Source organism: Diaporthe batatas (genome assembly GCF_019321695.1).
Source record: "Diaporthe batatas strain CRI 302-4 chromosome Unknown Contig00007, whole genome shotgun sequence".
Lineage (NCBI taxonomy): Eukaryota > Fungi > Ascomycota > Sordariomycetes > Diaporthales > Diaporthaceae > Diaporthe > Diaporthe batatas.
In genome coordinates this window covers 2098853-2126203 of record NW_025408554.1, presented here as the reverse complement: position 1 = coordinate 2126203, position 27351 = coordinate 2098853, and the positions used below count along the sequence as shown (strand labels likewise).

At 56.2% G+C, this 27351-nt stretch overlaps 10 protein-coding genes across 10 annotated transcripts; 4 read left to right on the top strand and 6 right to left on the bottom strand.

Annotated features, from left to right (window-relative positions):
* Positions 1-196: 196 nt before the first annotated feature.
* Positions 197-1745, bottom strand: KVR01_006664 (uncharacterized protein; the record flags this gene model as incomplete). Its single annotated transcript, XM_044783315.1, has 4 exons — positions 197-578; positions 651-1065; positions 1184-1237; positions 1385-1745. The coding sequence occupies 4 exons, from the start codon at positions 1743-1745 to the stop codon at positions 197-199; spliced, it is 1212 nt and encodes a 403-aa protein (XP_044644095.1).
* Positions 1746-1999: 254 nt separating this feature from the next.
* On the bottom strand, positions 2000-6991 carry KVR01_006628 (uncharacterized protein). Its single transcript, XM_044783006.1, has 2 exons — positions 6588-6991; positions 2000-6536 (listed from the first exon to the last, which is right to left on the bottom strand). The coding sequence occupies exons 1-2, from the start codon at positions 6786-6788 to the stop codon at positions 2307-2309; spliced, it is 4431 nt and encodes a 1476-aa protein (XP_044644059.1). The 5' UTR covers positions 6789-6991; the 3' UTR covers positions 2000-2306.
* A 210-nt stretch (positions 6992-7201) lies between these two features.
* Positions 7202-8933, top strand: KVR01_007077 (uncharacterized protein). Its single transcript, XM_044790511.1, has 5 exons — positions 7202-7279; positions 7398-7567; positions 7642-7711; positions 7858-8096; positions 8159-8933. The coding sequence occupies exons 2-5, from the start codon at positions 7466-7468 to the stop codon at positions 8225-8227; spliced, it is 480 nt and encodes a 159-aa protein (XP_044644508.1). The 5' UTR covers positions 7202-7279; positions 7398-7465; the 3' UTR covers positions 8228-8933.
* Positions 8934-9159: 226 nt separating this feature from the next.
* On the top strand, positions 9160-10179 carry KVR01_006933 (uncharacterized protein; the record flags this gene model as incomplete). Its single annotated transcript, XM_044781875.1, has 2 exons — positions 9160-9666; positions 9727-10179. The coding sequence occupies 2 exons, from the start codon at positions 9160-9162 to the stop codon at positions 10177-10179; spliced, it is 960 nt and encodes a 319-aa protein (XP_044644364.1).
* A 287-nt stretch (positions 10180-10466) lies between these two features.
* KVR01_006678 (uncharacterized protein) lies at positions 10467-11678 on the bottom strand (the record flags this gene model as incomplete). The annotated part of the gene is made up of 3 exons (XM_044784178.1): positions 10467-11125; positions 11316-11560; positions 11668-11678. 3 exons carry the CDS (start codon positions 11676-11678, stop codon positions 10467-10469), a joined length of 915 nt encoding a protein of 304 aa, XP_044644109.1.
* A 1358-nt stretch (positions 11679-13036) lies between these two features.
* On the bottom strand, positions 13037-15912 carry KVR01_006554 (uncharacterized protein). The gene is made up of 4 exons (XM_044792500.1): positions 15786-15912; positions 15688-15727; positions 14000-15626; positions 13037-13930 (listed from the first exon to the last, which is right to left on the bottom strand). The coding sequence occupies exons 1-4, from the start codon at positions 15793-15795 to the stop codon at positions 13700-13702; spliced, it is 1908 nt and encodes a 635-aa protein (XP_044643985.1). The 5' UTR covers positions 15796-15912; the 3' UTR covers positions 13037-13699.
* A 229-nt stretch (positions 15913-16141) lies between these two features.
* Positions 16142-18170, top strand: KVR01_006677 (uncharacterized protein). The gene is made up of 4 exons (XM_044786103.1): positions 16142-17222; positions 17329-17391; positions 17448-17575; positions 17625-18170. Exons 1-4 carry the CDS (start codon positions 16647-16649, stop codon positions 17689-17691), a joined length of 834 nt encoding a protein of 277 aa, XP_044644108.1. The 5' UTR covers positions 16142-16646; the 3' UTR covers positions 17692-18170.
* Positions 18171-18220: 50 nt separating this feature from the next.
* On the top strand, positions 18221-23002 carry KVR01_006735 (uncharacterized protein). Its single transcript, XM_044783409.1, has 4 exons — positions 18221-18627; positions 18697-18781; positions 18871-19148; positions 19216-23002. Exons 1-4 carry the CDS (start codon positions 18613-18615, stop codon positions 19891-19893), a joined length of 1056 nt encoding a protein of 351 aa, XP_044644166.1. The 5' UTR covers positions 18221-18612; the 3' UTR covers positions 19894-23002.
* On the bottom strand, positions 20556-22496 carry KVR01_006620 (uncharacterized protein; the record flags this gene model as incomplete). The annotated part of the gene is made up of 1 exon (XM_044790693.1): positions 20556-22496. One exon carries the CDS (start codon positions 22494-22496, stop codon positions 20556-20558), a length of 1941 nt encoding a protein of 646 aa, XP_044644051.1.
* Positions 23003-23670: 668 nt separating the features above from the next.
* On the bottom strand, positions 23671-25713 carry KVR01_006810 (adenylate kinase ADK2). The gene is made up of 3 exons (XM_044789553.1): positions 25185-25713; positions 24878-25130; positions 23671-24801 (listed from the first exon to the last, which is right to left on the bottom strand). The coding sequence occupies exons 2-3, from the start codon at positions 25032-25034 to the stop codon at positions 24161-24163; spliced, it is 798 nt and encodes a 265-aa protein (XP_044644241.1). The 5' UTR covers positions 25035-25130; positions 25185-25713; the 3' UTR covers positions 23671-24160.
* Between the last annotated feature and the right edge of the window lie 1638 nt (positions 25714-27351).

The following is a 27351-nucleotide window of genomic DNA, read 5'->3' as shown; positions in this document are numbered from 1 at the left end:
AGCACAGACAGGCCTCACAGCTGACAGGTGCTGTTACTTGGTCGGAACCTCTCCTGCTCACTAAGCACTTCCTACCACTGTCTTCACACAGATACAAGAGCAACCCACCCCGCCCCCCGCCCCCCGCCCCTCACATAAAGCGGCCTAGCAACCAAACTAAACACGGCCACTCTCACGGATATAGAAACGCTCAGCATCAAGAGTGACTATGGCGAGGACTCGCTGGGGGGGAGGGTGTAGGAGGCCTTGCCCGGAGGCCGGTTGGATCGCGAAGCCTGTCAGCCAGGGAGAGGCTCTTGATAGGCGATGACGGAGGTGTGGCAGGCGTCGTGAGGGCAGCGTGAGGAGGGCCGGCGGAGTGTAAAAGGCGTTCCGGCATCGCTATGGAGCCTACATGAGGCGGTGTGCCAAAGAGAGGCGGAAGTGGTAGCGCCGGGATCGAGGCCCGCCCTGCAAAGACGGCGGTGTTATGGGGAGAGTGGGTCAGAGCCCTGGCAGGCGCAGACAAGTCGCCGAAGGCTGATAGGGATGTCGTCCGGGGGGGAGGCTGGCCCGGGGCCAGCAAGCCCCACTCCCACCTGGAGGAGTCTCGGGTCAGCTGTCTTGCCCTGGCGTGGATGTGCAACATCTGGGCATGGGGTGCGGCATACCAACGCAGTGGCTTTGGGGGAGGCACAAGCCACTCTGGATAGGAGCGGGCAACCTCGTGCGCACATTTGCACTCGTTGTGGAGGTGGTGCAGAGGAAGGCCGTGCCGCAGTGTCTCGAGAGCCGCGTCGAAGTTCTGGTACATCTGCTTGTAGTTGGGCAAAGTCGGCCGGTGCCGCACCTTGTGCTTCCTCTCTAGGGCCTGGCCAAGCTCCTGCCTCAGGCTCTCATTCTCCCGTCTCAGGACCTCCAGCCTGCGCCTGTTCTCTTCGAGCTGCACCGAGAAGCCCGCGATGGAGCACTCTAGTTGGTGGAGCTCGTGGTCCTGGGAGAACCACCAACGAACAATGGCATAGGAGGATGGGGCCGTCGGGGTCGGGTGTGGAGGAATGAACATTCCAGGTATGACTGGGTGGACTGAGAGGCTTCCTGGTCAGTTGGGGCCACAGTTGGAAGCGATCGAGAGTCCCTTTGTCCCTCTCGATGCGTTTAGCAGGCGCAGCGTTGGGGGCTGAACAAGAGCGGGTCAACCTACTATCGTACCGGTGCCCGCTGACATGGGGCGTGTAATGTCTGACCTTTCCCATAACTGTGCCGCTGTCAGGAGCCATAATTCATACGCCCAAGAAAGGCACCGTTGAGGCAACATGGTTGAACACCCAACAGGTCCCACTTTAACCCTCATCTCCCAAGGTGAGAGTTCAACAGGAGCACCGAAGGGAAGAAGCAAACTGACTGAAGTCCTCTGCATCGCAGATCTCGCCGAGGATACGACCATTGTCCCAGTTGCGCATCTTGACGTCCTCTCCAGCGTTGATGAGCCTAGCTCTCATGTTGAGCTCCTGAAAGCCCGCGTTCCTGACTTTTCGCAGGAACTCCTCCTGCAGGCGGCGGTCGATCCACCTTTTGACAGGCACGCGCTCTGCGATGGACTGGGAAAGTCCGCAGATTGCGCACCAACCGAGGACGAGAACAGCAGCGCCGGTGCCGTAGATGATGGCCGCATAGGCGTAGTAGAGGAGCGCGCAGGCAATTTCAAAGCTGGCGCTGAGCATGCCAATGAGGTGGCGAAGCAGTTCCATGGTCTTGCCTGGCATTCTGGACGACGGCTGTCTGTCTCTGATAGGACAGCGGGCTGCTGTGCTGAAGGGTAGGTCCACTGGGAAGTAAAACGTGCCGCAATCAGGCAGATCATTAAAAGGAAAGTTGGTGGCACTGTGGAAAGGCAATCGAGTCGCGATGTCGGTGCCGCCTGCAGAGACCAGGGCACAAAGTGCTAATCGGAGTGAGACGCTTCAGACAGGACGTAAAGAGAACTGGGCCGTTTGTTCTTTTCACGTCAAGCCTGGTATGAGATGCTCGCAATACCGAGGGTCAAGACTCAACCAGGACGACGCTGACCTTGAGCAGCTGTTCACATCTCAGGAATTTCCATTGCCCAAGATGCCACAATTGAGACAATTAGCAAAAAGAGGTCGGCCAGCCTAAAAAGGCCAGCCAGGAAGTGTTGCTGGGGTCAGCTAGAATAAGGCTTTCTTTCGACTACACAATGCAGACAATACAAATCATTTCAGCTGATGCCTGGGTACCCTCTGGAACTGGTAGCATTGCACCAAGTGTGTGGGAATGCTACAAATAATCCTTATTCCTACCATTGTTCACTTCTTCCCTCGGACTAGCAGCCTTGTGTGTAAGTCTGAGACGACATTGACCCATGTTTCATTTTCCTTCTCTTCTGGACAATCAACACGCTGCCCCATACGGCTTGACAAGAAGTCTGCCATTTTGCCCGCATTGAACTGCTCGCCATAGACAACAACTGCTTGAGCTGAAACGATGAACTCGAGGCCATCGCTAGCGACAGAGCTTCGAACGACCAATTTGACATCAACTTTGGTCTGAAGTGGGGCCAGAAGTAAGGTCGAGGTGATGGAGATTGAGGAGTCCGAGGTGCGAGCTGTTGACGTTGGAAAAGCCAGGTTGAGCTGGTAAATCTGATTGCCCAGTGCGTTCGCGCGGTCCCAAGTACGGCTCACTACTCCAAGCATGTAGCTCACTTTCGTTTTGGACTGAGGGAGGCAGCGGAGATGGTCGCGTACGCACTCGAGACAAAACTCCTTGTCTGGTGTCAGCGGCTTAGGGTCTCGAGTCCTGTTCGCTGCGATGTACCAGACATCGATGCGAGAGTTCTGCTGCCCCGCCTTGAACGACGTGGTGTCGAACACAAGCTGGATCTCCTGGCGGTAGGATACCGATACACTAGTCCCTACCACTCCTGTGATTGCCCAGCCATGTCGCTTCTCAAGTTCGTCAACCTTGGCTTTGAGGGCGCTGATTTCGGCAGAGCTCCAGCCACGGCATTCTTCTCTGGCCCTTTCGGCTTCCTTGATGTCTGCACTATACCGTTGTTTCTGGTCCGCGAGCTGGTCGACCATTTGCTCGCTAGCTCTGAGTTGTTCTCGAAGCTGTGCGATCTCTTCGTTTTTGAGCTCGATGTCATCTTCCACAGAAGCGAGGTCTGTGCGGGCGGATTCGAGTTCCTGAGGGTCACAGTCCTCCAGCTCACTGACAACAGCATCGAGATCCTCATACTCTCTGGCTAGTGTGTCTAGCTGCTTCACCATCGCCGGCAAGACGGAAGACAGGAGCTTCTGTTTCTTGTCAAGAAGCTGCTCATCAGCTACCATCCCTTCCGCAATCTTGACCAGGCCCTCCCTGAGGCCGTCTTGCAATTTCATTCTCCAGTCGTACCACATGGCCTTGCTGAGTAGCCGCGCGTTGGTCTTGACGTTCTTGAACTGGTTATCCATGAGATTCTTGAACTCTGGTGAGGCTGTGATATACTCGCGGAACAAGGGTGGATTTTCCTGAAATGTTTCTGTTTCGATCTCGCGGACGATTTTTCGGCCTTCTGAGATGTACTTCTTCAACTCTCGACAGCAATGCTGGAATAACTCGAGCATCGGCACAGTACAAGCACTTGCAACCACACATTTTTCCAGAGAAAGGCTGTCTTTGTCTCCGGAGATGCTGTTCTTGCGGGCTGAAGGCAGGATGGTGTGTCGTCGCTTGGTGGTCGTCAGCTCCATGAATCGTATGCTGGTCAAATTTAGGAAGTCCTGCAAGTGGATCCTATCTTCGTCTTCGTCTGGCGGTTGCAGATCCGCAAGGTCTGCCAGGGGAGTAGCATGGAACGTGAATGTGGTGGTCGGCAGATCATTCTCTATATCCCTAAACCGCCCTTGTTGTTGAGGAGTCGCCGCTTTCGATTCTGGCGGCACCGTCGTGGGTGTGAATGTCTCATCCTCCGTGCCGCCTGGCACGCGATTAGGTGGCAATGTAGGCCGAGATCCGGTCGTCTCGGCTTTGGATGGCGGTTGTTGTAGTTTGATGTTTTTCACTGGGCTTCCCTGATGTCCTCTGAGCCTCTTGATGCCATCTTGCACTTCGACGTCGCTATCATCTTCCAACTCAGAAGGGCGTTTCCCCAAGAGGCCCTTTGCACTGCCGACGTGCAAGCTCTTCCGGCCTCTCACGGGATTCTTCTTTGGAGATAGGCCCTGAATCATCTCCTTCAAGCTAGAGGTGACATCATCGACTTCTTTCTCTAGGATGCGTCGACCGCTTTCACGGTCCTGCTCGTCACGGCGCTCCCTGTCAACCTCCTCTTCCATAATCCTGGGATCATCAAATGCCACAGACTTGCCATATTGCGGAAGCTGGACCGGACTGAATGTGGCAGCTGTATCTCCGATTGAACTACGTCGGCCCAAAAGCTCAGTGACACGTGGTGATCCAATCCCGCTTCTGTCCACTCCAAGGCCCGACAGCTTTGGCCTCTGTGGTGTCAAGACCACCAGGGGTGTCCTTGAACCAGTTGTGGCATCCCGCTGGAATAGGCTACTGGATGGCCTGGCAGGCGATTTGGACAATGGCGTGGACTTTGCGTGATGTGCAAAATTTCTCGACGCCGGGCCTGGACTCTTAGACGTCGGTGTGCGGCTGCTACTTCGTGCAGGACTACGTGGTGATGCCGGTGATGCGGGCCCTTGAGAGCGTGTCTTGCGTTGTGATGCGGGGCTGGCGCTTTTAGGGGGAGACTTTGGCGCGGCAGGGAACAGGAGTCCATTACTTCGTCGCTGCTTTTTGCCGCTCAGACCAGACAGGTTGGGTGAATCTCCTGCCGCGGCCAGCACTGATGATTGCTTTGGTGGAGACCCTATGGCGGTGAGATCAGATGCCGTGGCCGTCTCAGGTTGATCGGCCTCTTGCTCCATGAGCTTCTTTGCAGCTGATCTTTCCGCTGGAGATACAGGCTTGGCGATCGCCCCAACAGCTGCAGTCAGCTCCATAGTCGTGGTCGTGACGTCTTCAGCGTCGGCGTCCAAGCCACCCCTTGCGTTGCCTGTGGAAAGAATGCGGCCCGTTCCTTTCGTCCCACCAAGGGTCTTTTGCACCGATCCATCACCACCGTCGACAACGTCCGCTGGGTCCTTGACAGGCGAGGAGCTCAAGTGCAAAGACTGTCTCAGCTGTTTGTTCTTACCACCCAACACACGCCCCATGACGGTGGTGAGCTCCATCGACATCTCCTCATCGCTCGGAATATCTTGGTCATCGTCGGATGGCAGAGGTTTTTGTATGCCACCCACGGCTGTGGTAAACTCCATGGTTTGTTCATCCTGAACCGATCCGTAGTCTTGTGTCGGAAGCTGTAGCTGCGGAAGAATGCCACCATACACGTTGGTAACATCCATTGACATATCCTCCTGGCCTGCTTGATCTGGTGATGACGGAATAATTTGTTCGATTATGCCACCCATAGCATTAGTAACGTCCATATCCACGTCCATGTCCATTTCCGTGCCTTCAATGACATCGGACTTCTCAGGGCTCGGCTTGAGAGGGCTTGACTTGAGAGGACTTGATGGCAGTTCTTCCTCGGATGGAGGGCCTTCGGCAACGATAACAGCCTCTCGCTGCTCTCTCGCTTTTCTGCCCCAGCCCTTGAAGCCTGAAATGACCTCCTCGTCCTCATCAGGCTCTCGTGCTTGATTGACTGCTCGCCGAGCAGCCTCTCTTAGTGCACCGTCCAGACTCGAGGCTGTGTTGTCGGCTTCATCACCATACCTGGTCGATGCTAGAGATGCAGAAGTCATCTCTTCGGCCTCCATTGTCATCATCGTCCCGTCGCTGTCGGAGTCACTTTCCGAGCCCGATGCCTCTATTTGGACCTCTGCAACATCGTCACCTTCATCCGAGTCTGAGTCATAGATAGTGGACGCGATCGTGTTGTCGTCTTGAGCGTCAAACTCGTTCCCAGAAGGCAGGCTTGAGTGGACCCTCCTGCCGTTCCTGTGCCGCTGATCCTCTGGAGACTCTGCTACCGTGTCCTCGACCTGCTCGGGCGGCGTAGAAGGTGCGTCCGATGGGTCTGGGTCGGACTCGTCTGCTTCGGGTCCGCCTTCACGGGGCGCAGCGGTTGATGACGCCCTGGGCGTTGAGTCCGTGGACGCTGTAGAATCTTGCATGTACTCGACTTCATGAAAGGTATGTAGGGTGGCCTCGGCGGCGAACGAAACTCGACGGTTTGCAAGAGACTTGCGGCGCGCCTCTCTCCTGTCCTTGATTTCCTTTTCCAGGGCTGCCCTCTCACGCTCCTCACGCTCCCGCTCCCGTGCTGCAGCCTGCTGTTCCTCCTCCGTCCGCAACGCAACTTTGGTACCCGAAGAGCCGAGATCGTCGCCGTTCAGCAGGTTCGGTTGGTTCTCGACATCGAGTGCGCCTGGTGCGTAAGAGTGTCTCGGTTTGTAGCCTGGTATCTCGGCTAGAGGCATAGTGGGCTTGAGGATAGACCGGGGCAGCGGGCGGGGGGGACCTGCCAGTGACTATGGCCATGTCAGAAGCCGTTAACACAGTGGACGATATGAGAGTGCTACCACTCGACGGTTCCCAGAACCTGCCTTGAGAGCATCTAAACCTCCAGGCCCCATGCTCTTGCTGCGCGACTTTGATTTCTTCCTGTTGTCCGCCAGCGTGGTGCCGGCGCCGAGGTCCACCGTCGCATTGTCCCGCTCCACGGCACTGATCGACTTGCGCGTGGCCCGGCGCGTGGCCGAAAGTGTGGTGTCACCGCCCATGGCTGGCTGTTCTTGAAGATGTATCAGCGAAAGACGCGTCAGTAAAGCGAAAGCAAGATTATTTGGTCATGATGTCGCGGTGTTGCATCGGTATGGCGGTTGTGATGTTTGTTGGTTGCTCGGTCGGTCGGTTGCTACATTGAGCCGGCGGTATGTATGTAAACAAGTCGCCTACTAGGCGCGTTCTGGTCGAGCAAACGCGCGGGCATTGGGGGGGGGGGGTGGCAAAAGCGTCCGCTAGGGAGGGAGGGGGTGGGGGCCCAAGAGGGAAGCGGTAAACTCCACACCGCACACTAGCTGACTAACCAGCCCGAACCGGCCCCCAGCAACCGATTAGCGCTTGCAGCTAAGTCGGCGAGGCGGCGAGACGGCGAGACGGCGCAGGTTTTTCCGAGCTGGGGAGGCAAAGCACTGATTTTTGCCAACCAAAAAAACAGCGCCCCACTCTGGCGACTCACCCATCATTCTGCCAGCAGCTTGTCGGTCAATTTGTGAGTGTCTCCTGCCTCTCCAGCATTGCGAATCTCGGGTTCTTTATGGATTTGTGACGCTTCGTTCCAACGGTCAATCGAAATCGGTGAACTAATCCCAACCCTCTGTTTTCGATAGAATCGCGACGTTGCCAAACCAACGACTCTCGACAAGAAACAAGCGCGACCGGCAATTCATCCGCAACCATGGCTACCGAGCTGACCGTCCAGTCGGAGCGTGCTTTCCAGAAGCAGCCTCACATCTCTCTTGTCACCAAGAGCAAGACCAAGCGTCCCGGCAAGGGTGGTGTGAGTGACCTCGGAACAACCGTTGTCAGGCATGGTGTTGAGGGACCGCATCCAAAGCTGACGATAATCAACAGCGCCGGTGGTACAAGGATGTCGGTCTGGGCTTCCGTACCCCCAAGACTGCCATTGAGGGCCAGTACATTGGTACGTGAATTGAATGGCCAGGGCGATTTTGTCCGACGAATTCCTTGGGGTTCTGCCGTCTAGAGATGTGGTTTGCGAGCAGCCTGCCTCCTGGAGGTGGGGCGCATGGGAGTTCGAACAATTGCTGACAACAATTGCTTTTACAGACAAGAAGTGCCCCTTCACCGGTCTCGTCTCTATCCGTGGTCGTATCCTGACGGGCACTGTTGTGTCCACCAAGATGCACCGGACCATCATTATCCGCCGCGAATACCTCCACTTCATCCCCAAGTACGCCCGTTACGAGAAGCGACACAAGAACCTCGCCGCCCATGTCTCCCCTGCCTTCCGTGTTGAGGAGGGTGACCAGGTCACCGTGGGACAGTGCCGGCCCCTGAGCAAGACTGTAGGTCTCAGAATGAATAGCCCGTGCCGGGGAAACACACAAGGCTGATATACGCCATACAGGTCCGATTCAACGTTCTCCGTGTGCTGCCCCGCACCGGCAAGGCCGTCAAGAAGTTCTCCAAGTTCTAAAAGGGTCGAATGAGTGGGATCTCCTTTGGCATTTCTGGCGTCGCTTGCTTGATGGTTTTTACAAAGAAATGGGCGGCGGGTCAAGGGGCGAACTGCAAAAGGACACGAGGATGCCTTTAGTGCAGGTTGGAATGAAAACGAAATCGGCATTACCCAAGCCTCCTGATGACGAGCGGGCACACACGAGGCCATTGTGATATCGTCGACGAGCAGTGGGACCGAGGTCTCCGTCAACGAAGAAAAGAGATCTCAAACACGAATGGGGTCCATCACTGCCTGAACCGTCCGAGGAGAGGGCAAACCCGTTCACTGAACGTGCTCAGGCCGAGCCGATCACATTGGAATATTTGCGACATGGGCTTAGCGGACACGCCCCCCCCCCCCCCGGGGGCCCGGGAACGACTCGGACATATCATGAATGTAGAAATGCAGGATTGAGAGGCCGGTTCCGTTTCCAAGCACAATCATTCTAATCCTCCCAAGCCTGAGGTGTCTCTGCACAGCGCCAAGAGTTCTGGCTCACTCCTCAAATGCCGTGACATCGAAATGACAAGTGGAGCCCATATGGTACGTATTGTACTGTAGAGGTAGGAGGGAAGACCCAATGCACCAGGTGCCTTCTGGAACTCCTGGGGAAAATGGATGCGCCCAACCCCCCCCCCCCCCAATCGTAGTTGTGGGCCGTCTTTTGGTTTCCCTCTGCTCGGTCGCCTGGCGTAGACCACCCGTTCAGCGCTTCGGCACGTGATTGGCGCGACGAAACCCCCCCCCCCCCCAACCCCGGCCAAGCTCATCCTTGTCGAGTTAGGATCGTATTGATTGGGCTCGATTTTGCCGATTCGCTGCCGACATGTTTTCTCCCGAGCCACACGCAGTCTTGATGATGCACACATAACGCACCTCCCTTGAAGCTTTAAGGATTGACGAGCGAGATGGGCTGGCTCGACTCACTTTGGGGAAAGAGGAGTGACGATCCGTTGCAAGACCTTGACCCCAAAGTCCGCGAATTCCTGCGCAAGGAAGTTCCCATCAAGTACGACGGCAGCAAGCCGAAGGAGGATGGACAAGGTCAGCAGGCGATAGAGGGAAAACCGGGTTCAGCGACCACACCCACCGATCAGACAGAAAAGCCCAATCCATCATCGAACACAGTACCAAAGGAATCACTCTACCAGGACGGTCGTTATGCGCACCTGTGGAAGACGTACAAGCCGCTGGGCGAGATCGAGAGCGAGACCAAGTCAGACCACGAGAAGTTGCAGGATGTGCTAGATTCTTTCAAAGGCCGCAAGGCGGCGATCGGGCAGGCAGCCTTGGAGAACTGCTCCGAGGAACAGCTCGACTGGAACAACTGCATGAAGAGCGGGTCACTGAAGGCGCGCATGACCATGTGTAGCGACGAAGTGCGGAAGTTTGAGAGATGCTACAACATGCAGTCGGTAAGTTGATGGTTCCTATGGCGTTTGAGGATGGCTGGAAAGCTGACAAGGGTGTGAAAGAGACTTCTAAAGGCCCTAGGCTACATCAATGCGGTTGATCACTCTCCTGAGATGGATGAGAGAATACAAATGCACGCGGACAAGCTCTACCACCAGATGCTCGAGCAAGAGGCTGCCATCGAGAAGGCCAAGGCGGAAGGGCTGCCCGAGCCCAAATTCGAGCCTTTTGTGCCCAAGGTCAGCCATGACCGCGTCGCGAATATGAGCGAGGAGGCGAAGAAGAGGTACCAAGACGCGCTAGCAAAGGTGGACGAAAAAGAGCGGGAGGCTGAGGCGGCTGCGATACAGGCCGAGCTGAGGTCCAAGGAGGCTATGGTGGGCAGGGTGAAGGAATTGTGGAAGGAGCAGGAGGCGGAGAGGCAGGCCCGCAAGGCAAGGGGCGAAGAAACCTTCAAGGACAAGGTGGCGGCAGTCTTCGGCACTCCTAACTCAACATCGGACAACAAGAAGTAAGGCCGCCGTTATCTGATCTGAATCTGGGCCGCCACACCCGTGGGGCTTCGAGGGCATCTTGTGGCGCCGGGATTGTATTTGAAGCCAACCACGACCGCGGGAGAGAACAGAGCAGCTGCAACGACCGGAGCTACAAGATATCGGGCCAAATCCATCATTGGATAGTGTCCCCTTTTCAGATCAGCATCTCTCTCCTGCCCGATCTCTGTCATCACTGTCACATCTTCAGGACACCAGCGCCAATGAGTAGAACCAATGCGAATCCCTAAGCAACAGCCTGGGTCCTTTCACTCCCTCCATCGAATACTCCACGGTCCTTTAGCAAATGAGGGCTCGACAACCTGACCGTTCATAACGGCCTCGCATTTCCTTGTATCTCCCCCTTCCCCGAGGACAAGTCCGAACACGACTGCACGTCTTGCTGCACATCTGACCATTTCTCGCTGACGCGCCTTCTTCTGGCCTCGCTTCCTCTTCTCCAGCATCTCATCCGTCTCGTCGATTCTTTCCGCGCGGCCCTTTTCACCCCCCACACTGCCGTTGACTTCCGACGTGGATTGTGGCGGTCTTATACGCGTTCCACTCCGGACAGACATGCGAGCCAGAAGATCTCCGTCCACATGGGGCGCACCATTTTCCAATGGGTCGGTAACGGCTCCAAGGGTGTCAGGCATCTCTCGAGCCTGTGATGATATCAAGCCGGATGTCAAACCCGCACCAACGACGCTCTCACCATTACCCTCGCTCCCATGGTTGTTTTCTGAGCCAGATTTTGCAGTACCATCTCCGCCGTTTCCAGGGCCAAAGACAAACCTCTCGACCTCGTCGCACGATACCAGAAACCTCTGGTCGCCCTTTGCTCGTTTTCCACCAGACCCTTTCTTTGATTTCTGCGCTTGCTGTTTGCAGCCCTCGCCGAGTGACGATAGTTTCTCCTCACCTTGCACTGCAGCTGTCAGTGTCAGCCATCGAAGAAATAAAAGGGAGCACTTCCATCCAAAATGTGTGGCGGGACGGTGTCCAATGTTGTCATGGCCGATATCAAAGCCCAGCAGCTTAAGAATTGCTTTGAGGTACATGCCACAGATGATAGAGGTTTCTTGAAGTGATCAACATGACATATGAAAGCTGCTTACGGAACCGCAAGAGGACGTCCTCGATCTCACGGTCAACCTTTCCCGGCTTACGGCCCCGGCAGCTAGCCGAGCAGTATTTCACCGGTGTCTTGTTGTCAGCATCTTCCTTCGTCGAGGGTTGTCCTTTTCGCCGCGAATTGATCACCCGACCGCATGAGTGACAGTAGGGCGTGGTCTCGCCACCGGGGAGCAGGTAGAAAGGCGCCGGAACTGACTGGTGCTTTGAGGGTCTTGACCAGCTGTCCCTATGTGTGACGTTAGTCCGGCTGCGGCTCTCAAGTGTGGGGATTTAGAATATTTCAAAATAGCAAAGAAGGAGATACGTGACAGGATCAGAGTGGTGTTTGCATACATCCAGCTCATGATGGCAAATGTGCGCTTGGATGGGGTGATGGGGTTGACCAGGGTCGCCAGCGCGGGACAGCTAAGACAAGCTTCTTCAAAATGAGAGATTGGTCTGGTCTGAATCTGTTTGCTGGCAATATTGAGGAGCCTTGACACTGTCAGCCTGCGTACGGAGCCCATTGGGGCTCTTGGTGGTGTAATCATGGGGGTTTGTCTTGGACTTGATGACTAGTATAGGCGAAGGCGGCAAACCGATATGATATCATAATCATCATCATCATCATCATAACGCTAACCTGCCAAACAGTGTCAAACGACGCGGCCGAGACACATCCTCTACAGATGCATCCCTGAAAGCAGGAACTGTGCAGCACAAATGTCCCGTGCCCTGTGACTTTCTTGGTCTGTCGGTTTTAAGATGAGATACGGTGCAGAAGGAACTTGAGTCCCGTTGCGACCTCCCGGCATGCCCTCGATGCAAATGCTCATTAGTTGGCTAGTGCGAGGGATTAACAACGGTCGCCGGTTATCATGAACTCGAACAATACGACGGGTAAGGTGAAAGACAACTAGCACGCCCTGCTCATCGCCGTTGCTCCGTGTTCGGAAGTCTCTGAGGGTCGGACGCAGCGACCTTCATCAATGGCCACGGCGCCCCATATCATTTTTACCATGGAAGTACGTTGAGTCGTCCTTGCGTGGACAGGCTGCCTGACCTACTCCATCCGCCAGCGAAAAACTCCACGTGTCTCTTCAGAACCACCTCACCTCAGCTACCTTATATGGAGGAGGGGGAACTGGAGGACGATGCTGCACGGGCCGATGTCTGAGGCAATACCCAGGATGACATGCTGATGGCTGATTCTCTTTGCGCACGACCGCGCGCCCGCCATCGTCATCGAGTTCGTCGACACTGTCCCCATGGAGATCATTGAATGGCTATGTGGCATTCGTCCCCTGTCCTAAGCAAAGAGGAGGCAGGCAAAGGACCCTGCTTCCGGTGGATGGCTTCTATTGCATCGATACAGGCGTCTGCAAAGGCGACTTCGCGAGATGACGGAGGCTCTATTGTAGTACCGTGAGTGCCATCTGAAATGGAACAATTGGGGAGTATGCTGCAAGGCACGCAGTCCTCGCCATGTTCGCGACGTCGGCTAAATCATAGTACACAAAGGCATCTATCTATCTGGCTTGCTGCTGCAGTGAGTATCGAAAGGGCTTAAAAATGCGGTGTCCACATGTACCCTCGGTCCAGCGTGGCAGGAATCCCGCTCACAGGACATTGGGCCAGTGGGCTCTCAATGGTTGGCCTTGCTGCAAGGGTAAAGATGCGCCTACTTTACACACATGCAAGTACTAGGACCGCGAAACAACAAGTGAGAAAGCGCGTTGTTGAGAACTATCGAAGCGCAGATGTTGTCCGGCTGAGCTCTTTGCACACTTGGTTGTGAGCTGCAGGAGAATCAAATAAGCATTTGCTGGAAGCTATTGTCAATTTGCACGCTTTCGTCGACGGTTCAAGACCAATTGACTGGCCAATGATTGTCCTGTACCGACGTGGCCGCCCTTCGCACGCGGGAAGAGAGCCTTGGATGTCGAGGAAACCACGGCAATGTCACATATTCTGGTTGTTACTGACCTGGTCCTGGCACCAGGCGAGCCCCAGTGAGACAGTAGAATCGAAGCGTCTCTGAGGCTGATATATGCCCTTGGTAGTCAAGCCTATTGAACTGCAGAGGCAAAGAATGGACCCACGACCCTATAGTATGGTCTGGCCCTGGTGTGGTGGCCTTTTGGTTTCACCACTTTCCTGGGCATGGATTGCGGCTGGTCAAAACTTACTTTATTCACAGAGTGGCCGCAACACCCTTGGACGAATGCCTTTGTCGGCACTGGCATTGTTCTGCGGCCACGACGCAGTCCGCGGGGCGAAAGCAACAGAGGAGTGGTTTAATGATCGGCTGTCTCCGCCATTTGCTTCAGTTGGCCACAGAGTGCCTTATGAGGACCATCAGCAACCACTCTGCAATACGAGCGCCTTATAACGCTGCAACAGCACGCTCCAAAAACGCATTGAAACCCCTGATGCGCCTCAAATTGCCCCCTCCAGGGAGATGGCCGCATGCCTGTTCCCTGACTCTCTCTACGAGCAACTCGAGGTTCGCAAGATCTGCCACTTTCTGGCCTTTGTCTGAAAGCTCGGGTGCAGCCCTGCCCTGCTCGATTGCGAGATCAACGTCGTGCATTGCCGCTGATAGCTTGATGTTGTGCTGTCCACCACATTAGCGGGACGTTGTCAGGGGCAGAATCGATAATCGACAAAGAAAGGCGAGGCATACCAAGGCTTCCTTTCCGTCCTCTTCATGCTTCATCCTGACGGCGTCCATGCGGAGGGCGACCTGCTCCCTCTCAGCTCTTATTTGAATGATCCTCTCCCGCAAACGTAGCTTGCTTTTTTGTGCTTGACGGACACGCTTCCTCAGCGCATATAGGGTATCGAGGGCGATGGTTTGTTCCAGGAAACGGGTCCTCGTCTCCTCTTGGAAAGCCTCCAAGGCTCTGAGCTTCACCCGAAGCTCCTTCTTCGTAGCGACGTCCTGTGCGTTGTCGAAGGTGTCCTGCAATTTGTGATGGCCACTGTTGATGAGTTCCTCGCACATCTGAGCCAGGACATCCACAGCGTTGACGCCACTACGACTCGCGAAGGGTATCTCTGTATTAAGAATGTCCTCTGCCTCCGGGTCGTCTTCGTCCAGACGCCTTGGCCTCGTGAATCGCTGGATCTTCAGAGAAATAGGTTGCACTGTGGCGTCTTGGCCAGTCATCACCCGCGTGGCAGGTTTCTGCTTGCGCGACTTCGCTCGCGGCGCTCTCGGGTGCTTTTGCCTTCCCGGCGACCTCTGCTTTGGTTTGGAACGCGGGATCTTGCGAGGGCGTTTCACACTTGGTTCCTCAGACACCAATCCAGGCGACGCAAGTGCCTTGCTCCGCAATTGGCGCTTTTCCCCCAGGTGACGCGCAACTTCTGTTCCGTCGACCGGCTGTGCGGCTTCGGAACCCAGATGATCAGATGCCGTCCCCTGACCGACGACGCTCTCGTCCACCTCTGCAGGGTTAACCTCGGCTCGTGATGGCAGTTGGCTGTTCGGCGCTGTTGCAGGACCAGCATTCTCAACTGGTGCTAGCGGGTCCGAAAAGGGCGCCCCAACTCCACCGTCGCTGCTGCTGGACAAACGCGAACTTCTCCGTAGGCTCGCACGACTTGACGGTGCCGAGACCGTCGTCGCTGCGGTACTCTTTCTTGACTTTCGCGTCAGAGGCGACGAGGATGGCATCACATCTTGGAGAGCATCGTCGTCGTCGTCGGCGCGCAGAGCAGACTGCAATAGCGCGCTGGATGTCACGGTTTGGACGTGCCGGACCCTCCTCCGTTGGCCACTGCCGGGCTGATCAGTCGGGCTTTCGCCGATCTCCTCAGCGTGCTGGGCTATGGTGAGGGGCGAGGGATGGCGGGCGGCTCGCACGCGAGCTGCAGACCTGCTGTCCGGCAGGCGGCTGGCCGAGGTGCGACTCGGAGGCGTGGGTTTTGGGAGGGGTTCGTGGCCGTCCGCGGTGGCAGGAGCATCTGCGAGGCCACCATGGACACTGTCGGTGGGGGACCGAGAGAGTGGCGGTGACCGCCGGGTCGCGGAACTTGACTGCCTTGGGAGCTGGGCTGGTGAATGTGATTTCGGGACCGGTGCGGAAGTGCCTCGGGGGTCGAGGCGCCTCCTCTTTGCTGACGTGTTTGGGCTGACATGCTGGGTGGCCGAGGGGACCGGCGTGGACGCAGCTGGCTCCGAGGACAAGGCTGCAGTTGCTTGGGCCAAGGGGCCAGGTTCGCGCTCTGGTTGATTTTCGGCGTCCGGTGCAATGACGGGGATGGTGAACAGATCGCCGAAGTCTGCATTCTGGACCTGGTGACGCCTGCGTTGTGACCAGTCAGTCTCTGGCAGTGCAAGGGGATGTACGGTCGAAAACCACTTACGCAGCACCACGCATGCGCGACCGCATACGTTCCTCTCGAGCTGGTCCCCCTAATCAGACATGTGCGGCCACAACAGGACGCGCGCAGGGCAGACTCACTTAGATCCATGCTGCGCCAAATCTCACGACGGGAGACGACGATGGCGAATCGGCCGTGTCGCCATTTGGGCCCCTGGTGCACGGGGGGGCTCTTGTTGTGAAGGTCAGAGTGTGCTTTACATCCGAGTGTAGGGCCGCAGAGGATACGCTCAAGTGACGCGCCGACCGCGACCCGCGAGTAGGTAGGTAGGTACTTAGGTACCTGGGAACCTTGGTACCCACTTGGTAGTCTGGTAGTCTGGTAGTGTACTATGTAGTAGTCCTGACTGCCCTTGCTCTGCACCTGAGCACCCGCGACCGAGCTGACGCGGCCTTGGCGCTCGAAACTGGCCATTACCACCCCCGCCTTCCAAGGCTCTCAGTCTCCCGTGTGTCCGGGCCAACTACAAACCCCTACCTGGGTTGCAAGAGCCTTCTGGTGCTGCGTCGTCATGTCCTCACTCCAAAGAAATGCCCTGCCTGTCCGCGTGCTCCTGATCTGCATGAGCGAGCTGGAGGACACATGCATGCACACTGCCATTGATCCCGGCAAATCCCCCTCCCCCGGCCCCGACCACGAACTGGGGGACATGAATATTTATCTCTGACACCCACCTGCCGACCTCATGTAGCGTTCTCACCAAAGGTCGCGTGCCCTCCCTCCCTCCCTCCCTGTTCGTCCCGCCTGAACGCACCACCCGCCCGAGGAACAAGTTTTCTTTTCCAAGGAGGGTTGAGCTCGCGTGTCGCTCTGACTGTCTGCAGCGACGGCGACCCTGCAGGAACACCTGGCGCCGTCCACGGGCTCTCTGCCGGAGGTGGCCAGGCTTCTCATTCGCCACTCAAACCCCTTGTAAGAGAGACGCTGCCGCATACCCAACAATGCAGCTCACCAAGCCCTTGCTACTGTCTGTACTCGTCTTGGGGACATGCGCGATCCCGTCGGTCCGGGGGGACGCCGACTTCGCCCAGGTGCGGACCAGGCTGCACAAAGACATGAGTGCTAGAGAACATGATCCGCCGGGGAAATATTTCCACGAGTCTCTCTTCCACCCTCACTACGACGGCCGATTCGCCGAGAAGGCCCTCCCCTATCACGAGCAGAAGGCGGCCCTGAAGAACCTCTTGCAGACCTACCTGGCCACGTTCGCGGACCTCGGGGTTGAGACGTGGTTGATGCATGGCTCGCTGCTCGGCTGGTGGTGGGGCAAGAAGATCCTCCCGTGGGACACGGACGCCGACGTCCAGGTATCGGAGGCTGCCATCCACCTGCTGGCTAATTACTACAACATGAGCGTCTTCCACTACAGGACGCCGCGCATCCCCGAGGGTCGGGACTATATGCTGGAGGTCAACCCAAACTATGTCAACCGGGAGCAGACAGACAAGCTTAACGTCATTGACGCCCGCTGGATCGATACGACAAGTGGGCTTTTCATTGACATCACGACTGTTCGCGTCAGTTCAGGTCTCCTCTTGTCACGTCCTCTCCTGTCTGTAATGCTCCGGAGCGCTGCACAATGCACCGCCCACCGGTCCCTAGCAGGTGACTGACCAGCAGCAGTACAACACGACTCACCCCGAAGGCGATGGTATCCTGTCATGCAAGGACGGCCATGAGTTCAGGGCAGGGAAAGCCCCTCCGACGGTATCCCGGCCATCTGCAGGCTAACAGCTCATCAGGACACCTACCTCTACCCTCTGCGCACAACAACATTCGAGGGGTCCCCAGCCAAGATCCCCTTCATGTTCAAGGAGATGCTCGAGTCTGAGTATGGCCCTCGCTCGCTCGTGAACACGGAGTTTGAGGGGTGAGTCAGCTCTCCACCGCCTGTTCCGCTCGAGACTCACATGTTGCAGCCATAAATTTAGCGACGACAAGATGGAGTGGCTGCCCAATATGTTTGAGGGAGAATTGCGACGATAGAGACACGTCAGAGCCGGCGTGCACGCACTATAGCGGGTGGACTTGGGATTCTTTGCGCGGCTGGCCGAGGACAGGAGACTAATGCCCGACATCAAAAGAGGAGGAAAGAGAGAGAGCAACTCTGGAAGGATCGTCATGGTGGTCTGCGTTTCGATGACAGGTTAGGGTTTGGGGTCTGTTGTATACTGTGAGGGTGGCGTCTGTTTTAACGCCTAGGAGCATATTGATACCCATCACGGACATCTCGGCGTTAGCTAGGCGTTGGATAGTCGCAAGCGACGGATTGGGCGAGTTGGCCTGCGTGTGCAATTCAACTGTACTATGTGGCACAGTATGCATCGCAAACATGTGCCACAATGAATGCTGGACCATGGTGGAGACCAGGGTCTTCGCTACCTACCTAGGTACCTAGGTATCTACCTGGGTAGGTAGGAAACAGTGGCCCTAGCCTGCACGACTAGCAAGGATGAGGCGCGTGGGTGACGTCCTCTGGTCCCCGGCCGATACGTTATCCAGGAGCTCCACGTAAGTTGTCTGGCCCTCCTGATCGTATGGCTGCATTCATAGACTCCGTACTCACAGCACCCCAAATTATCTGGCAGCCTGGCCGGACGTACGCAAGCAAGCTCAACAGCCTTTTCCACGGCCGTGCCCAAGTCTTCGAGGGCCCTCATCTCCTCCACAGAGAGCACAGAACTCCCAGCTCACCAGACGCCTCTTTGTTGGACGGTCCATCGTGCCTTTAGCTGTGCTCCCCGAGGCCGCTGATAGAGAGCGGCACTGCTACAACATCGCGACGGCCCCGTCTGCATCGAAGGCAGGGCCACCCTTCGAGCACCGAGCTCCTCCTACAAGGGGAAACCCCCCCTCCCTCTTTTTCTCTCTAGGTCTGCCTGAGCTGCGAGGGGATAATCAACCAAAATGACGGCGTGGAACGTAAGAAATAACCCTAGGCACAGCAACTGTTAGCCACAGCACACCCCAGACTAAGTATTGCGCGCACAGCTCTTCCGCATCGCGGGAGACTTCTGCCATCTGGCGTCCAAGTTCATCCTCATGACCTCGATACACCGCAACCGAAGTGCCGAAGGTATGCGGGACCCCTGGTGCTTTTCTTTTGCATGTGTGCCGCAGGCGGACGCCCGAGCAGAGAGATGGCTAACCAGAAACCACCAACAGGTGTCTCCTTCATCACCCAAGTGCTCTACTGCGTGGTGTTCCTCGCCCGCTACACTGATCTGTTCGGCCGCGGCCAGTATGTGTACAACATAATATTCAAGATCTTCTACATCCTGTCATCATTTTACATCATCGGTCTGATGCAGTGGGTCTTCCCCCGGACCCGCGAGAAGGAGCTGGCCTGGAAGCTAGGCGCGGCGTGCTTTTTCGGCGCCCTCCTCCTGTCGCCATTTTCCATGTTGGTCTTCCAGGGCAAGGATGAGTGGAGCATGTTCTACGTGAGTTATTCGCAGAGCCCCGATGCCTTTGGCGCTTTATTGACCGACCCATCCGCACCGGCCACAGTGGCTCTGGAACCTCTCCTACATCCTCGAGTCCGTTTGCGTCCTCCCGCAGCTCCTCCTCCTTCGCCAGACCACCGTGCCCACCGTTATAGACAGCTACTACCTGCTCGCACTGGGATTGTACCGCGGGCTCTACGTTCTCAACTGGCTGGCGCGCGAGCTTGACATACAGGACATCAAGCCCAAGCCCGTGCAGATCATCTTTGGTCTAATCCAGACCGCCCTGTATGTCGACTTTGCCTGGGTGTACTACACCCGCCAGCGTGTCAAGCTCCGCAGCGGGGGCGTCGTCGACGCCGACGACATGCGACGAAGCTGGCTGCTGCGCCGCATTTTCGGCAAGCACGTCGAAAGCTCAGGCGGTCGCGACGGGGATGATGACGAGGAGAGTGCGCCCGCTCTCGGTAATGCGCGTGGCCCGAAGCGGTCTGCTTGGGGCCGTCGGGGTATCTCAGTCAGCGCAGATGACGGGGTCCTCGAATCTGATGGTGATCGGTTTAGCGAGGAGGAGCACGGCATCTTGGGCGCGGACGGCGAGTCGGTAGACCCAGATGCCAAAATGAAAGATCCCGATGAGCTTGCGTTGGCACTGGATGACGAGGATGACGAAGGTGGAGGCAGCTCTGGAAGCTCAAGGGTACCCGTTGATGTGAGAGGCGGGGACGAGTGGCGCGACTAAGTAAGAGGCCCTTTGACTGACTGACTTCAACTACGATCTTTACGGGTGGGTGAGAGTGCGCCGCGGGTGCACGAATGTTTTGGGGCATCTCTTCATGAATCAACTGCCTCATGACCCCACCGGGATCAATATATTTGGTTCAAGGATCGTCGCGAAATGCCTGATCGGTTTCCAACAATCCTGCGACCTCGTATAGAACCGCGGCTAGCAAGGAGTTCAGGCTTGAAAGAGAGTGTTGAAACGTTCCTGTTTCTAAAGTCACCGAATCGAACGATGCCGGTGCGAAAGATACGGCAGCATATGGGGAGGTCGGAGAGAAACGAGAGGAAATTCATGGTCACCACATGCTATCGCTATCTATCAGACACCATGCCAAATACCTAAGCACTTGTTTTTGATGATTTCCTGGCTGGTAATGATTGCCGTCCGAGGGTTGAAGTTGAAGGCTGCATCAATGAAGTATCCTGTCAGCAAGCCATGAAATGTTGAGCGATGACACCGCAGGACGCAACGAGACTCGGTGGCCATTGCTTGGATTAAGAGGACAGCCAGGGTTTGGTTTTTCCCCCCCTTTTTTTTGGGGGGGGGGGGGGGTACCAGTCATGGGTCGAGTGATTATGATTGAAGTCTGTTGGAGTCTAATCCATTCCCATCAAGAATTTTTACAACTCGTCAGGATTGAGCGCCCCCCTTGCAGTACCTTTCCACTTGCTAGGTCGAGTCCGGGTAGAAATCTCCCAGAATGCCCTCAATAACGCCAATCCACTACCCTGGGTCTCGACAGTCCGGCCACGACCACGGTCGTTGAGATCTTCTCTAAAAACTGATGGGTCCGCTCTCTTCACATGTCGCATCCTATCGCGATTTGCAGCATCCTCACTGTCCTTCGGCCACCGTCTGAAGGTCGTATGCGTGCGGCTCTTTGATGCGACATGCTGGCCGGCTACGTAAGGCTCAGCATGTGGATTGTGATGAGCTTCCGGGGTTGTTGCACCTGTAGGAGTCCGTTTCCATACTGGATCATCAGGTACACCCTCGTTCCTGTAATCCACCGCATTGGGATCTTCAAGGTCGTCCTGAGGTGGCATTTTGTCCTCGAGGCCAAGATGCCCTGCAGTCCACCACATACCCACTAGGCCTATATCGTTCCTTGTCCTTATCATGGCATGAACGTTGTGCCGCAGCCAAGGAGCATAGGATCGGCACTCTGCCAGATGAGATCGCATCTGATCATGCGTGTGTCTACTATGGGCCATAAAGTCCTCCAGTGATAACGACGAGGTGCAGAATGCCGTAAGATGATGGAAGAAAATGCCTTTGAAAGTTTGGCCGTCTTGGGAACAAGAACCTTTGCTGTCACAGGCGTCTTCCATGACACCAGCACGGCCAAGACCACGCCACGGCGGAAGCTTGCTACCTCCCGGTGGCTGGCCATCAGAATTGCTCCTGCCATGTTGGACATGGTCCATCGGTCTCTGGCGTTGTGAATCCCAGCCCGTTGCCTGAATGACATTTCGAACCAGGCGATGGCCGTCCTCGACGTAGGAGTAGTTGCCCGTGATCTTCCAAAGGCTGATCTGACCGGTAAGGATGACACCTTGGTTGTACGTGTAGACCTGCTCATTGCGCACATCACACTTCTTGTTGTCACTCGTAGGATCGTTCCATCCGGAAATGTGGAATCCGTCGACGTAGAGCCCTTGGCTGTTCATCATGCCTGATGCCTCAAGCCATCGGTACCCGTCTTGTGCGAATTCGAGAAAGACAGGATCGTGAGGCCTAAAGACGTCATCACCGCGGGGCCTAGTGAGATGTTCGTCGCTGGAGGTGTTGAGCCCGTTGAAAAAGGGAGAGTCATTCCAATCCCCAGGGAAGTACAGGTACATGGCAGCTGAAGCTGATATGAACAGCTCATTGGTTATGGCGTTCTTGTACGGTTCTAGCCTGGGGTTCCAAGTCATGCCTCCGCCACATAGGTCCCAGTCCCAGCCAGCCTTGGCGAGATTCCAGAATATCCTTGCTCGGTGGGAGAATGCGGGTGTCCAGATATTACCGTGCCACTTTGCAAAACCGGGAGCATCGGTCGCGTCTTGGAAGTTGAGAGTTGTGTGCAGGTCGATGAATTGTATCGTTTCGAGCCAGCCGAGGACGACCCACAGGATGTCATCGTATGCCTCGTTCCTAATGGCGAAGTGGTCCTGCCCGAAGTAATAGCCTAGGATTTGTGAGAAGAAGAGAGTGACCAGATTTTCCTTGTTCCGATCTCCGCCTCTTCCTGAGATTGGAATCAGGTCGAGTGCACGTGATATGGAACCAAGAGCGCCAGAGACGTGCGTGCCCATCACGGCTGCGGTCCAATCGATGGCTTCTGGCCACGTTCCAAGCCACGGAGCAAAGTACTCTTCCTGCATCGTGCTGAGGACTTCCAACATGGGGTCGAGGATGTCCCTATAGGCAGCACTGAGCGATGTGTGGCTGTTGACGTCGTCATGCTCAATGTCCAAGGGCAGGGGCGCTTGGTCAGGAGGCGAGGGCTTCGAGGTGGCCCTCACCCCCAAGGCGCCGAGCAGAGCGCCTTGAAGGACAGTCCGAAGTACCGTCATGGCGGTGTTATCGACGTGCGCTCTGTCTTATGCTAAGGTCCCCGTAGCCTGGGTAACAGTGAAAAAAAAGGACCACTTTTGGTGTGTTCTGCTCATCGAGCTCCAGGCCGATTTGAGACTGTGTGTGGCTCAGCCGAGGACGCCCAGCTTAGGACAGAAGAGATTGAAACATGGAACACTCAGGCCATGTGTATAGCTTCAGGGATATTTGACCTGTAAAGTCCTAAGGCGAGCGGAGTGCCATGTTCCGCAAGGATTGTAAGCCGTAGAAGCCTGCGTCGCGGGACATGTGCGGGTGGCAGGCAGATGACGTTGTTGTTGTTGTCTGATCAGAGAAACAGGTGACAGAAAGTGGATTGACAGACGATGTAGTGCAGGAACGGCGAGGATGTTGTTGAAGCATGCGGGAAATCACAAGAAACCAGCGCAAAAAAACACCACAGGACAGCAGGAAGGGATGATGACGATGTTCCAAGGAACGAAGAGGAGGTCACGCTGTATGGTAGGCTGCTTGGCACGCCCAGAAGGAGGGGAAGCACGGCCCCGGCCCTTTGGACCCTTGGAGTTCTGAACAGTGCCCTCCGCGCCTGCGGGTCAGCGCACCTGCAGCCACCTTCTTGCGACTTCCGCCCGCGGGTTCAGGCCCCCGTTGGTCAGCCCCACCCTACAGATGATGCCTAGGGGAAGGTCGCCAGCAACGTCCTGATAACGTACAGCACCTGGGCGTGCGCTTGTCTCCGTGTGATCAAATTGGTCTTGTGACGCCTCCAACGGCGACGAAAGGCTAGGTAAAGAGGAGCATTGCCAAAGCATGCTTGCATCACACAAAATTATTCCACTTCCAATCCCACATGTGGTGAGCCAGGAATCGTGTCTGGATCTGACGCCCAGATGCTAAGTCTAGGTCAGCTGGTTGGTGACAGGTTTGCAATGTTCTGTACTGTCGATCGTCGTTTGCACAAGCCGCCTTGTCGAGTCTGTTGTTTGTGGGGTAGGTCCTATGTGCCAGGTTGGAGCCCCCTGGGTTAGTACAAGGCAGCTAATGTGCACATGAGATTCAACATTCGAAGTCCATCCGACCCCCTTTGCCCCGAAAAAGAGAACAGCCTGGGAGAGCATCTCGTCTCCCCTTGGGGGTGTGTGCGGGTGGGTGGGTGTGCGGGTTATCGTCCTGCAAGGTTCTGAAGACAGATAGATAGATACACGCACGTGTGGTGATGTTACAAAATTGCACGCCTGAATCTAGTAGGTGGCATCGGGGGCGGCGTAAGCCTTCGGGCACGCTGCATTCGTCTACAGACTTTGAGCCTGGGATCATCTAGCCTGTTCAGTTCTTGGTGACGGACCTATTCGGTATCTGGATGCCCGAGACATATCAAATCGGAAAGAAGACGAACAGGGCCTGCGTTTGCTCCGCAAGCCATAAACATCGCAGTCTGCATCCATGCTCAACTTCCGTTTTGGCCCATTAGGTAACTAGAATACAAGCCAGGGAAGACAGTCGCGCCCGGAATAACGAACTGAACGGTCTGATCCTGCTGCTGCTGCTGCTGCTCGATAAACGCCCCACCATTCGACCCATGCCCTCCCGGAACTGCCCGGTCGAGTCGTTTGTTGATGTGGTCCATGCCTTCCTTGGACAGTCAATCCATACACGGACGGATTTACTCGCAAAATCGCTTCTCAAACTCTTTGAACAACTTTGGGCTGATCTCGTCACTGCTCATGCCCTCGACCTCCAGAAGGACTCCCTGGCGGGCGTAGTGCTCCAGCAGGGGCTCACTTGTCTCCTGGAACTTGCGGAAGCGTGCCCGGTATGTCTCTTCGTCGTCATCAGCCCTCTTCACAAGTGGCTCACCCGTGATGTCGTCATGGCCCGGCACTTTTGGCGCATTAAATGTGGTGTTGTACACGCGCCCCGAAGGCTCGTGCACCCATCGTCCCGAGATGCGCTCCAGGATCACCTCGAAAGGGGTCTTGAGGGACACCGCAAGGTTGACAGGAATCATCTCGTCGAGCTGATCGGCCTGCGAGGCGGTGCGTGGGAAGCCATCCAGCAGGAACGAAGCCGAGGGGTCTTCGGAGGGCCGGGCAGCAAACGTCTTTGGCGCCGCGGACAAGAAAGCGGCCATCTCATTCTCGCTGCCGTATGCCTCACCTTCAGTGCCCACGGCCGACGAGTTGAGCGTCATGACCTGAGGCTGGCCCAGCCATCCTCGCTTGCTCAGCTCGTTGTTGATCAGGCGCAGGATGAGGCTGTCAGAGACGAGACCACCAGCCTTGAGCGTACTCTCGACTTGTATGCCTGCGGAGGAGTCGCGTCAGAAGGTCATGAGCATGGGTGCGACGGTGCGCCGACATCGGCATTGGAAAGTACTAACCGAGCGCAGTCCTGTTCTTCACATTATTCCGCAGGAGATCACCAGAGCTGATACAGGATAACTGTGGGAAACGGTGGAGGAGCCTCTCGGACTGTGTGCCCTTGCCAACACCGGGTGCGCCGACCAGAATGACACGAGCAGCCCGCCTTAATCTCATGTTATGATATGAGTGTTTGGAGGGTGGGTGAGAGATGGAGAGAGAGGGACAGGGCGTGTATTTTTTTTTTCCTGGAAAGGGGGGGGCTCTGGGGGGCTTTGGACTGGGTAAGTAGTGAGTGCCGATTGTGCAAAGCGTTATAGTGCTTGCCTTTCAGACCAGGCCAGCCCCGGGAAGGCTGGACGAGCCTTGTTGTTGTGCGACACCTGAGGAGATGCGACAGGTTGCGATAGGTTGCGATAGGAGGCTGACTTCAGGGTACGCGTTTCCCGAAACCCGTTGCGATGCGGGGTGCGAGGGCAGAGGATCGATCCCTAGCGGACCAGGCGAGGTAACCACAGGACAAAGCAGCACACCTCAAGAAATATCCATGGCGACACAGGGGGACCGCTGGGGATTACCGCTGGGGAAACGAGGAGGAAGCGGCGTTCGGGGATGGGGAGGGCAATTGAGAATTATCAATCAGGTGCTGACGAGTGCCAAACTCTCCGGGGGAGGACGATCTGCGTCACCAAAATTTGGCGGACACCCGACCTACCGGCGCGTCCTGGGTGCACAGCAAAGTCGCGGGGAAAGCTCGATAGGCCCAGGGGCCGTGGCACCACTGGAGTTCGGGCTGCGAATCTTGGCTGGTGATTGATTACCTGGGGATACAATCATCTGTACCGCTCTATCTGCGACGAGACTAGGAGACAGCGGAAGTGTGTTAAGAGGGATCCTATCTCACCAGCCCACATCATCCGATAAACTCATTCCTCCCACGCCCCCCCCCCATCCAAATGCTTTGCCATTCATCAACACAGCAAAAGCCCCGGGCCGAGCCAATTTGTTGAGGCATCCTGCACTGCCAGCCGGCTCCCAGCTGTGGGATAGGTACCACAGCTGGCAAGTCGCTACTACATACCACATAGTACTTGAGGCATTGATATTACTCCATTGGCCGGGCCAGCAGCTGAAGTGCCCACGGCCCCGTTGTCAGGGGCGTTCTCGCCTCCCCGCTCGGTTCGCAACGAACGGCCTAGCGTCTGAGCTGCGCCGAGCATTCTTTGGTACGGCGAGGAACGCGCAATCGGTGTTTTGTTGTTTGTCTTTTTGACATATGATATTTCTTGGCCTGCCAATTTTACAGGTGCCAAATAGTCCCAGACCTTCGGTGTGTGGCTGCCGGAATAGGTACCTGAGTTTCTGGGTAGCTATATCAGCATGGGGTAACACCATCCTGGAGAGCTGGCTCACACGCCGAGCTGCGAGAATTCTTGAAATACGAATGCTCTGCCCTCATCGAAACGCTCCTGGATGTCCAGCATGTAGTGATCTTTTTGATTGGCTGCAATGCGGCTTTTATCGTCTGATTCAACACCACAGTTGGAGTGCGTGTGACCAAATCCCCAAACGACCACGCTCCGTTTCCTCCAGCAGCACTCTCGAGCCCAGGTCCGTACAGAAGAACCCTGAGACTGTACTGCCGGCGTGCCGAGGATCCGCGGGCCTGATATCCCCAGTTGGACCGTGACATGGGGAGATGGCCCTGCTCCTCGGGGTTTCTTTCCCTCAACCTCGCGCACCTGCTGATTGAGGCATTCCGAATCCTCTCTCTATGTCCTGCGATGGCGTCTCCCACCGTCAACCCGTGGACGTGTTTGAGATCAAGAAGACGCTGAGTTACTTCTGTGGCTTCCTGCAGGAGGACCTCAGAGTAAAGCGCACGCCCCAAGGCTGCAAGACAAATCTGCTCGTGTTGGATCTCCTCTTGACATCTTCCATCTTCCCTGCCAACGCACAGACTCGATCCTTTGTGCTATCTTAGCTGTTCTCGATGGGCTTGTGGTCACCAGACGGGGATATCGACCCGGTACTTTCTGAGCAGGCTCTCGAGAAATGGGAAGTGGCCGTCGACAATAGGCTGGCAGATATCACCCGAAATCCGCAACGATGGGCGCTGTCTGCTTGATTGTCCAGCCGCCCACGGGTATGACCGATGAGCCACCGAACTGGGCTTTTGTGACTGCGTACCTAGGTACCCAGGGGCATACATACTTAAGTAGGTAGGGTGGAAATACCGCATCCGTCCCCCCAGCACAATTGAAGTAATCGCCGAGAATGAGGCTAGCCTTCATACTACTCTTCAGGCTGGCCTGGCTGGCAGCTTTCACAGAAATCGCAAACAGCCTGACAGCGAGCCAGGCGGTGGCGCGAGGCTCGCAGCTGGCTGTCTTACTCGCAGCTAGCGGCGCTAGAGTACCTACTTAAGTACTTACCTGTATCTAGGCAGCTAGCTAGGCCTCCCGGTGCCCAGGTCCCAGGCAGTTGGCTTTGT

Bases quoted from the DNA above. Each gene is read 5' to 3' on its own strand.
- KVR01_006628 (XM_044783006.1), bottom strand. From the start codon at position 6,788: ATGGGCGGTGACACCACACTTTCGGCCACGCGCCGGGCCACGCGCAAG. The intron at 6,537-6,587 runs GTAGCACTCTCA...ACATGGCCATAG, and splicing joins GTTCTGGGAACCGTCGAGTG to TCACTGGCAGGTCCCCCCCG.
- KVR01_007077 (XM_044790511.1), top strand. From the start codon at position 7,466: ATGGCTACCGAGCTGACCGTCCAGTCGGAGCGTGCTTTCCAGAAGCAG. The intron at 7,568-7,641 runs GTGAGTGACCTC...GATAATCAACAG, and splicing joins AGCGTCCCGGCAAGGGTGGT to CGCCGGTGGTACAAGGATGT. The intron at 8,097-8,158 runs GTAGGTCTCAGA...TACGCCATACAG, and splicing joins GCCGGCCCCTGAGCAAGACT to GTCCGATTCAACGTTCTCCG.
- KVR01_006554 (XM_044792500.1), bottom strand. The intron at 15,627-15,687 runs GTAAGTGGTTTT...GTCACAACGCAG, and splicing joins TCGCGCATGCGTGGTGCTGC to GCGTCACCAGGTCCAGAATG. The intron at 13,931-13,999 runs GTATGCCTCGCC...TGTGGTGGACAG, and splicing joins AGGACGGAAAGGAAGCCTTG to CACAACATCAAGCTATCAGC.
- KVR01_006677 (XM_044786103.1), top strand. From the start codon at position 16,647: ATGCAGCTCACCAAGCCCTTGCTACTGTCTGTACTCGTCTTGGGGACA. The intron at 17,392-17,447 runs GCAGGGAAAGCC...ACAGCTCATCAG, and splicing joins AGGACGGCCATGAGTTCAGG to GACACCTACCTCTACCCTCT. The intron at 17,576-17,624 runs GTGAGTCAGCTC...CACATGTTGCAG, and splicing joins GTGAACACGGAGTTTGAGGG to CCATAAATTTAGCGACGACA.
- KVR01_006735 (XM_044783409.1), top strand. The intron at 18,782-18,870 runs GTATGCGGGACC...AACCACCAACAG, and splicing joins CCGCAACCGAAGTGCCGAAG to GTGTCTCCTTCATCACCCAA. The intron at 19,149-19,215 runs GTGAGTTATTCG...CACCGGCCACAG, and splicing joins ATGAGTGGAGCATGTTCTAC to TGGCTCTGGAACCTCTCCTA.
- KVR01_006810 (XM_044789553.1), bottom strand. From the start codon at position 25,034: ATGAGATTAAGGCGGGCTGCTCGTGTCATTCTGGTCGGCGCACCCGGT. The intron at 24,802-24,877 runs GTTAGTACTTTC...ACTCCTCCGCAG, and splicing joins GAAGAACAGGACTGCGCTCG to GCATACAAGTCGAGAGTACG.